The 11,019-nt window shown below is 41.1% G+C and overlaps 1 protein-coding gene across 2 annotated transcripts in view; it reads left to right on the top strand.

Moving 5' to 3' along the window:
• Positions 1–11,019, top strand: part of Clstn2 (calsyntenin 2) — a 582,382-nt gene that overhangs the window by 224,376 nt on the left and 346,987 nt on the right. For both annotated transcript variants that reach the window (XM_029481768.1, XM_029481769.1), the window contains exon 2: positions 4,117–4,239. In XM_029481768.1, coding sequence (XP_029337628.1) covers positions 4,117–4,239 — 123 coding nt within the window. The remainder of the gene's footprint in view (positions 1–4,116; positions 4,240–11,019) is intronic.

Genomic DNA, 11,019 nt, shown 5'->3' with positions numbered 1-11,019 from the left:
GACATACCTCCTAATCCTTCTGAAACAGTTCTACCAGCTGGAACTGGTATTATTTATTAATTAAACATTTATTAAAAACATGAACCTATAGGAAACAGTCTCATTCCAACCATGACACTATTATTGGTTATTGGTTTGCAACCCTAAGGATCTGCTTAGAGACAAAACATAGACATTATTTTTGTTTACATATTAAGATGAAAACATCAGTCAAACTTGAAAAGAACAAAACTATTTGAGGAAACCAGAATGTGGGGGAGAATTCAGACAACTCCATGTGTGTTTGCCTTTTTATTTTCCAAGTGGGACAGTGAAGCCCTTGTGAGTCTCAGTTCCTCTCCTGTGAAATGAGATACAAACCACTGTAATTGTTGTAAGGATTAATGAGCCTTGGCTGGCGAGATGGCTCAGTGGGAGAAGGTACTTGCTGCCAAGCCTGAGAACCTGAGTTTGAACCACACAACTCAGGCAGTGGAAGGAGAGAACTCTCCCTGTTGTGCTCTAACCTACACACATGGACTACGACACACGCACACACACACACATGTAGATACACTGAATCAATAGATAAATAAATGAATGTAAAAGAGGATTAGTCAACCGACATGCATGAAATGCCTATAATGAAGTAGCCATCTGACTAATAGCAGCTGTGACAGGAATAAAGGGAGGCAGACCTGTAGGTAGAAGGAAATCAGCCTCCACTGATGAGGGAGCAGCCTCAGTGTTCAAGTTAATCTATAAACCCCCTTCCATGCAGAAGCTATCACTGCCCAGAGGCCTCAATGAGTCTGAATAATGAAAAGACAGAGGTTCTGAATCCAGTTCAGGGTATTTGAGTGAGAGGATGTCCTGTGTGTGACATCATCACCCGCATCTTGTAGTTGAAGATGTTGGAACCCTGAGAGGCTCCTTGACTCACCCAATACCAACCACAAGTGTCTAAGCCAGAGTTAAAACCCAACACATGGCTTCACTGAGTTGGGACACAGTGGATCACAAACTCTAGGTGAGCTCCCAGTGTCTGCTCGTTACACATTTCTAATGAATAGGCCCCTAGGTTTAATTAAGGAAAAAGGAGATTAATTGTTTCTCCCAACAGCTGCAAATTATTTACATTGCATTTGTGTTGATGGCTAATAAAAGAGCAAAGGAGGATGGGGACAGCCCAGAATGGCTGTAATTCTTACGGAGTCCATAATGAAGTGCAGGTCTGAACGACAGAATATAAGAATGGATGAGCCTACTGCCCCACGCATACCTGAAATGGGCAGAGCTGCTCTCTGCTCTGAGAAGGATTCAATCAGCAGGAATGAATCTCAGGGGCTCAGACTTGAGGCTAGCTTGGCATGTATCCCTACCCCAGCAGACTGCCAGCCACTCAATCTGTGGCTGCTGGGGATTGGGTGGGAAATAGAAAGATGGAAAGATGGTGATTTAGGCGTGGTCCCCCACCAATCCTGGGACAGCTCTTAAATGAACTTTTGATGGATGATGGATTGGGAGAGGGAAAGGGCAACAGAATTAATCTCAATTCTCTGAGCTCTTGACTTTCCATGGCTATTGAAAAGTTGGTATAATCCATTACAATAACATGGTATTCCATGAACTTTTCCGGAGAAGCTCTGAACGAATGTGTACTCACCTCAGGTGGGGCAGCAATGACAGGCCAGAGTAACGATCCCAATCGTAGCTAGCCTGGTGAACTAATGAATGTATTGAGCTTACTGGCAGCACCACGAGCGAGGGGTTACTACCAGTAATGTGTGACCCCCCTAAACAGTTATGTCACCAAAAACTCTCCCCTCAGCATGAATGAAGGTTCCCCCAAGGCTGTGTAGGTGGAATATCCCTTCATTTAGTCTTCCACTCTCCACGCTAGTACTTTTAGAGATCATATGCAGCTAGGGTAGGATTTCTTGCCACAAGGACAGATTCTATAAGGGAATAGGAATCTTTGGTGAGAGTCTGATGGCATGCCTCCCGTGACAAAACTTCAATAGGCCCAACATGAGGGATTACTGTGTATAGTCATACCTGCTTTCATTTTGATGGTTATGGCTGTCATGTTCTGAGGACATCATTCTGCAATGAGTGTCTGTTAAATATGTGCAATAATATTTATATTTTTGTGTTTGTGAATATCTTTGGTATGTGGTGACATGCTAATTTTTTTGTCCACTATGAAACATGTCGTCATCTTGAGAAAGGCACTCTTTGTAGAAACCTTTTCTTTACTATTTCTATAATGATGACTCCTCTTTCAAAGGTTTCTGTGGGGAAGATATATAACCACAACCTGGAATCTATGGGGCAGAGTGTGAGGGTTGGCCATATTAGGTTGTCATGTTAATTTGCTTTTTTAAGGTGCCTGCTTTGCCTTCTTAATTCTGTGGGTATGTGGGAAGGATTTAAAAGAAAGACCAAGAACTTCACAGTGGAAGGATCACTGTTGATGTCTATGTGGAGTGTTGACTGGAGAGGAAAGGATGTTTTCTTGTAAGATGAGCTGAAATGCCCTTGTAGATATCCAAATGGCATCACAGTGACCAAAGGAAAATTAGACAACACCCTCCAAGGAGATGAATGGCTTAATGGTAGAAGTTGGATATTTAACAGAGATGTCTACATGTGAACATACAAAATCTTGTAACATGTTATCTCAAGCTTCTAGCCATTGTTATTCCTTGTTAGTATCTTATAGTTGCTTGGTGTGCATCCTATCTAGTACTGTAAACTGACTACTTTCAGAAAATTGGAAATGTACTGTGTCACACTTTTGGATGCCTGACATCTATGATGAAAATATCACAAGGCCATTCTTCATCTGTACTCTGAGAAATTATCAGATGGAAACTCCCAACCTGGATAGTACCTAGTAGCCAGTAGAAGTACAACTCATGTGTGTGTGTGTGTGTGTGTGTGTGTGTGTGTGTGTGTGTGTGTGTGTGCGGGTGTGTTTATGGTGCTGGTACATGTCTCCTGTAAGAGGAGACCCGTGGTCAAGCTTGAATGTCATTCCTTTGCTACTGCCCATCTTATATTATTTTTGCACAGGGTCCTTCATTGGGACCTGGTACTCATTTATACGCTGGGTATCCAGCAAGTCTCAGGAATCCACCTGTCTCTGCCTCCCTAGTTCTGAGATAGAATCATTAGCCTCCATGCCTAGCAGTTTGCCTAAGATCAAACATGATCAGAGGATCAAACAGGTCTTAATGTGCATATAGCAAGCACTTTACCAAGTAAGTTATTTTCCCAGGCCAGCTCCAATCTTTCATAATGTGTTTCTTGCATGCCTGACTGTCTCTAGGTAAAAATTTCCCCTTTTAGTAGGGACACCAGTCATTATCATTGAGGATCTACCCTAGTAGCCCATTTTAAAATAGATTACCTCTGTAAATGTCTTATTTCTAAATAAGGACAAATGTTAAGGCACTGGAGGTCATCATTCCAACATAATTTTTGGATACACTGACATTAAGCCTGTAGCATGTTAGATATATGTTTACATATGCAGTTGTTCTTACACAAGGTATGATTTTAACTGATGAGTTTATTGAAGAGAAATTTTAATTGATATATAACAGGCAATTTTAATAGCCTCTTATTCATCAGAAATATTTAGTGTTTGTTGAATATTGACATACACACACACACACATATATATAATATATATATTATATATATATATATAGAGAGAGAGAGAGAAAGAGAGAGACATACATAGATCTTTTATATATGCATGTGTAATAATATACTAATGACATCTACAGATGGACCCAGTTAAATTGAGGTCAGAATTTACTGCACACAGTATAACAAGATGGTGTCTTGACTGATAATGAATTTTGAGTCAGAAACATCTATTAATAGGTGACATTAGAAATTTTAACTCTTAATAGTATCTGTCTATATTGGTGCTTTTCTTATGTGGACCATGCATGTGCTATTAGGATGTAGATACACATCTCTGAATCTTTTCTACATAACAAGTGGGCTAATGTTTATGACCTAGGTTGTTGGGTCTATGATGTGACAAACATGAAACATTTCTAGTTCTGTTTTGTAGGGGTTATTCACATGGTCATCTTTTTGTTTTGTGTTGCTCTTTAGTCAATAAACACAAGCCATGGATTGAGACATCGTATCACGGAGTCATAACCGAGAACAATGACACAGTCATCTTGGACCCTCCACTGGTAGCCCTGGATAAAGATGCCCCAGTGCCTTTTGCAGGTAAGATGACTGGTCTCTCAAGACTCACTCTGGAGGCCTGATGTCAAACCTCCACAAATCTGAGCTAGGACCTAAAAGCTGTTGTCACTGCTCTATGTGCAGGTGACCTGTGGTTTTCATGCTGTGGGTCTCTTCTCCTTGCCAGTGTGGACTGGACTCTTTATCTCTTTAAGGCTGTTCTCCTTCACATTGATTCCCATGGAAGACCCATGTACATTGTTTTGAGTGATTACTTTTGCTGTTTTTGTTTTCTTTGAAACAGAGCCTCTCTATGTAACTCTGACTATCCTGGAACTCTCTATGTAGACCAGGCTGGTCCCAACCTCACAGACATCAGCCTCTCTCTGCCTCTGTCTTCTAAGTACTAGGATTGAGGACTTGTGCTACATGCATTTTTTGTTCTTCTAAGAGGTGATAAATTGCTAATGTGGTCCTTGGATTTGGAGGAGTTGGACTGGTGAAATGCCTTGCAAGAATTTTGCTCTTAGAGGGATGGCCCACACATGTGACAAAATGTAGAAATCACTGTCCCCACTAGCTACATACCACATGGTGACTTGTATCTTTATACATTGGGAAGAAAGGGAAAATAAAAAGTATTTAAAAAGATTGCTAAAGGTAATATGGGACTGTGCCCACGAGCTTCAACATGAATGTGGATTTCAGAGGAGGAATTTGAAGTCAGGGTGACTTTGCCCTTTGTGCTTTTTGGCTAGAGAGAGATTTCTTGTGTCTTCAAAGCTACTTCTGCCCTCACTCTGATATCCTGCAAAGGTCACACTCCAGAAAAGGTGTGTGTAGGACACTGCACTAGCACCTGCTTCGGTGGATATGTGTAAAGACAAGGAAAAGAGCAAAGCCTTGGGTGGGAGGCCTCAGACAAAGACTGTCTGAAGATGCCCGAATCACGAGGAATATTGTTAACATTTTATAACTGTCAAGAGAAAGACAGGAAATTTAATGAAGGTTTTCAAGACCTCTAGAAGATTGCTTTATGATCGATGGGTGCCAGGCAGGGGTTTTCACCATGATGAAGTCTATTTTTTCTGACAGTTTGTCTACTACATTATGAGCTACTTGGGCAGAAAAAAAAATGACTCTTTCACACTTTTTAAGAGAGATGCTCTGTGAAGGCCTTTTATTCATTACAGAACATTATAAAGTCAGTGTGATGGGCTGGGTTAAACTCTGTGTTATATGAAGATAAACCAGGTGCACTCCTACAGAGAGGGGGAAAGACTCTTGGAAGGTTTTGTCTTGGTTTCATGTAGAATGGTAACTACCAAGGTGACCTAACTGTGACTTCTGTGATGTTTAAAGTTGGGGAATCTTCAAACATCTTCCAAAGTCCTCTAACCAAATGACACGTTGAAGTATGACTCTCGGGCCATTTTTCTTTTCTACAAAGGATGAGATTCCACCCCTACCTTTCTTCAACAGCCTAGAAACAATCTACCTCCCATTTCTTCTGGGCATAACTAATATGGTTGTGAGGTTAACCAATGCCTCTAACAGTGTCTGGAAATAAGAATTTTGAAGGAAATTTCAGCAGTTTGGGTCATGGGACTGTTTGATTTGGCATAGATACAACATTTAGAAACTGATAGGCTTATTATAAAAATGCAAAATCCTGGTTATTCTCTGTGAATCAGATCTCACATACAGAGAGCTGAGTCACAGTTTCCTCCGGTTCTTTATGTTCTCTCTCCCGCTCTCCTTCTTTCTCTTCACTCTCCTGTCCCTTCCTTCTGACCTAAGATGCAGCATTTGTCTGGGCTGGCCTGATTTAGTATAGATGCCAGGCTGTCCTCCAACTTGTGATTTCTGGCCATAGCCATCTGGGTGCTGGAATCACAGATCTGTATCAAAACCCCCAATTGGCTCCCTCTTTCATCTCTGTGTGAACTCCAGCACCCACCCTTTCTGTCACAGTTTAAGCCCAGAGGCCTTTCTACTGAGCAGGGTTTAGTCTTTCCCACTCCTGTCTGTGGGATTGACCTCTCTTTCAAGCTAATGGTGTAAATTTCTGGCTAACTCCCAGGAAGTAATGGGGTGTCCTTTAGTCACTCCAGTGCTAGGAGCAGTGTGTCTTACTATTCACTATGCCTACCCCTAACGGAACCCTCTTTGTATCTGGTTGTGAGCAAGGAACTAAAGTCTACAGCAAAGTGATCCACTCTCAACAGAGAGACTACAATAAATACATTCAAATTCAAGCAAATCTGATATTTGAGCGTTTATAGTCATAGCAGCTTACTTAGCTTTCTCAGTTTGGGGGGGGCTTACAGACCATGAAAGAAATTCACCTGGAGACTCACCAAAGCATTTCTTAAGTTGAAGCCCCATCAAGCGCCTTAAACTTGCATTTGGATTTTATCAGATGTGCTCACAGTTGTTGAGGCCTGTTTTGAAACTGAGATTTGCCCCTCAGCCAAGCCCTGAGTAGCTATTTCCAACCAGAGACAATTTCTATACTCCACCTGTTATTTTTGCAGCTGCCTTAAAAAGAAATCTGGCTTAATGCATCAAAATATAATCTGCCAAGCTCTTAAGAGTAAAAAATAAAGGTGCTTTTTTACTATGGTCAAAGCTATTTTTCTCAGCATTATTTATGGCCAGCTGTAAGACAGGACACAGACACTAGCCATCCATCCATGCTACGGGGCATTTATTTTTAAAACATTTATCTTAAAAAGAAAATACTGAAGATTTATTTCAGATCCCTATCAGTCTCATAAAATTGAAAAATTTATATCTGCCTGCTTCATCACCCTCCTTGTCAGCTGGAGCTTTTGGTTCCCCTTATCCACCACTCCTGCATTGGGGGGTCACTTACCCTGGCCTTCTCTTTGCATCTTTACTTCCTGTAGATCAGGTGCCCTGAGATATGCTCTGTGAAAGACCTTTCCTTTTAAATCATTTTTTGTTCAACTTTCTTTCTCTTATCTTTGCCTACCTTTTAAGATTTTTAGAAAAAATTTTTTTTCCACACAAAAAAAATTCTGTTGAAAACTAATTTAGAATTATATGTTATTATAACCAGTGTTTATCTAAATAAAAGAAAAAGCACTGGCTATAGGAAACATGGAAAGTACTATAAAGTACACATTAAAAAGCACAGAGCTATACCTTCCCACCTCTAGAGACTGCATTTCAGTAGGCCTCCTTTCAGTCACATGTCTCTTCCTTGTTAAATTCATTATCACCTCTTGCATTTAATATTAGAATTGAGTGTTAGTTAAATAACATCAACACTGTAAGTACCCTAATGAATGTTCTAGAGTTTACCTTTTCCCTATTGGCAATGTATCCCTTTCTATTTTGGTGCAACCCACCTGCCTTGCTGAGTCTATTGGCTATGTGTTTTCAACAGTACGACTAATTGGTCAAACATTTGCAAGCTCTTGGAATGCTCTTAGAGTGCTCCTCTAAGAGTTGCCTGACTTTGTAATCCTATTCACACCATCTGAATCCTCCTCCTCTGGCTCCCATGGTGCTCACTCTAATGATGAATTGATGACAGCCTGGCAGGGTAGCCGATTGTATTGTCTTTAATAACATTATCTGTGAATGAGCTAGGCTTTCCAGGGTTGTTCTTTGGATGAAATGTAAGAAATGTCCATGCCACATGCTCCAAATACATTTGTGTTTCCTTCCCCGGCCTTCTCCCCATGCTCATTTTATAGAAGAAATACATCATTGGCATTGGGGTTAAGCAACTTGCCCAGAATTTTAGGATAGGTGAACCTGTTGGTTGTGACAGGAGCCTGTCTTCTGTGGGACCCTCTGAGCTTTAAGTCCCTATGAGTTTGTTCTGAATCCTTGTCCTATTTGACCAGAAAAATGTCCATGAGACTTCAGCCAGCTCCATTAGACTTGCTTGGCTTCCTTCTCAACGCAGAGTCTGAGCTCTGTAGACTTGACCTTCTTAAAGAATCAGACACAGGAAAATCCTTAAGTAATAATGGAAATCCTGTTCGTTGCATGACAAAAAAAAATGATAATGAAAGCCAGCTGGGCACTCTGTGAACTTATTAATTTCTACATGTGCCCCACTGAGGCCTGTTAGGAAACTGTAGAGACTTTTAAATTTGAAGGGAATTAGATTGCCTTTCAGAGATAATAGAAGTACTACTCATTTGTCTACATTGGGCCAGTCTGGACTTGTCTCTTGTAAGGACAGGGCTGCAGAAGATGATCGAGCATAATTGGCTGGATTCTCAGCCTGGGTGAGTCTCTGAAGGCTGCCTACAAATTTGTCTATGGTATGATTTGGCCTGGTTTGATTAGCTGGCTACCATGCTGAAGGTCTCAAGGATTGCTCTTTCCTTCCTGGCTAACTCCATTTTTCTTCCTATTCAGTCCAGTGTCTGCCTTCCTACCTACCTGTGGACCTGTCCAGGGACCTGGCTTCCACCTAGGTCTCAATAGGAGCCTAATGGCAGAGACGTTCCAGGGTTTAGTCAGCCATGATATCTTAAACTAAGCAGGGATGTCAAAGGTCATAAGCATTTATTATTTCTATTATTTTTAGATAGATCAACATCATTGTATACTTTATAATGTATAAAATAATATGTTTAAAGTCATATCAATATATTGTAGACTGCTTAAATTTAGCTCAGTGGCAAATACATTACCTCACACAGTGTGAAGGTTAGTGTTAACAACTTAGCAAAAAGTAAGATCACCTGGGAGATGGGCCTCTGAACATGCCTAAGTGAGCATTTCATAACCTATTTAACTGAGGTTAGAAGATCAATATGAGTGGCATGATTTCATGAGCTAAACCTTGAAGTAAATAAAAACGAGGGAGGGAGCTGACCAGCTCACAGGCATTGTGCTCTCTCTGTTTCCTGACTATGGATGTCATGTGGACAGCTGTCATAAGCTCCTTCCACCCTGGGTTCATTGCAAGATGGACTGCCAGTCTGGGGCTGTGAGCCAAAATGAACTTTCCTTTCAATTGCTTTTGTCAGAGTATTTTATTACAGGAAGAGAAAAGAAACCGAGACACAGAGTTGTCATCCTTTAGTGATAGGATATCACACCCAGCCTACTTTCTCCAAGAGTAATATGTTATCACAAACTATAGTCACCTTGCTCCACAGTAGAGCTCTTAAATGTATTATTTCAGTTACACTGCAACTATGTTCATCCTCTGGCCAACAAAGCCTCAGCCCCGCCAGCCTCTGGTGACCACTATTATATTCTCTACATCTGATATCAGCATTCTTTAAATTCCACCAGAGAGGGAAATCAGCTGTATTTGTCTATTTTTGCTGGCTTATGGTCCCTTCTGAGACACACACGTTTTTGCATTTAGGCTGTCTGCACTTGCTAACTTTATAATCTCAGAGTTGTCGCTAAACTCGTCCAAGGGAACGTTCATAATGGAGGCATTCATAACACCTACTCCTGGGATTAATCTATGGATATAATTAGATATTAATGAAAACTGCCTGGAGCCTTGTCTGGCAGCCAGAAAGTGTCCAATAAATCATAGTTGTGTTAGTCATCGCCATGGTAATGATGAGGATCATCAGGGCAATTGTGATTCCTGTAATCGACAATAAGCCACAAGTGTTTGCTTCCTCTCTGGTTGATTACAATGGTGCAATTATAATCTGTGATGTTGATGATAAAAGAAAGGGGAAGCACACGTCTAGAGTCTGTTCTGAGGCCCGTTATAGTCACCCAATCAGACTGTTGACTCAATTTCTTAGTGGCATGGCAGTGTGGAAATGGGCAGTTAAATTATAGTTTGAAGACTGTACAGCTCCATAAATAAATATCAGCTAGCTGGGAACGAATATTGGTACAGTCCACCCATAATTTATCCCTGCAGAATAACCTACTGCAAGCTACATTTTCAAAGAATTGCAAACTATGTACCCTTTTATTATAAATGCACACATGTACATACATGTGCCTGTCATCCAGCTTATGGCAGTTCAGTTCATACCAACTTGTGAAGAGGGAGACCCACTCTTATGGTTCTGTTTTGCAAGCAAGGAAACGGGACTTTAGGAAGCCTCATGAACGTCTCGGGTTCATCTCCCTAAGTCCAGGCTCTCAGGCTTCAGGTCTCACCTTCTGTCCACTCTGTCAGCTGTCCATTGTGGGAGGCTGTTATTACTGGCTTTAGGTGATCTGTATGGCATCAGACACAGGCTTACTAAATGTCGATCACAGGCTATGTTCTTCCCTTTTAACTTCTGTTCATTTGTTTGTTTGTTTGTTTGTTTGGATCACTGGAGAAGAAACGTGTAGTTTAGGAGGTTCAAATCATCACCAGTACCTCCTTTACTTCTTGGTAAAACAGGAGCAGGATCTATCACAGAGCCTCCCATAGACAACCACATCAAATTAAGTTTGAATAGCATTCCCTTGTATTTCCGTTAGGCCAGCTTCTTTTTTTTTGAATTAATTTTTTTATTACGTATTTTCCTCATTTACATTTCCAATGCTAACCAAAAAGTCCCCAACTCACTCACTCCCCCTACCCACCCACTCCTACATTTTGGCCCTGGCATTCCCCTGTTCGGGGGCATATAAAGTTTGCAAGTCCTATGGGCCTCTCTTTCCAGTGATGACCTACTAGGCCATCTTTTGATACATATGCAGCTAGAGTCAAGAGCTCTGGGGTACTGGTTAGTTCATAATGTTGTTCCACCTATAGAGTTGCAGTTCCCTTTAGCTCCTTGGGTACTTTCTCTAGCTCCTCCATTGGGGGCCCTGTGATCCATTCAATAGCTGACTGTGAGCATCTACTTCTGT

The sequence above is a fragment of the Mus caroli genome, chromosome 9 (assembly GCF_900094665.2).
Source record: "Mus caroli chromosome 9, CAROLI_EIJ_v1.1, whole genome shotgun sequence".
In the NCBI taxonomy this organism is placed as follows: domain Eukaryota; kingdom Metazoa; phylum Chordata; class Mammalia; order Rodentia; family Muridae; genus Mus; species Mus caroli.
Note: the sequence above shows the minus strand (reverse complement) of the source record. Positions and strands in the feature narration are given on the sequence as shown.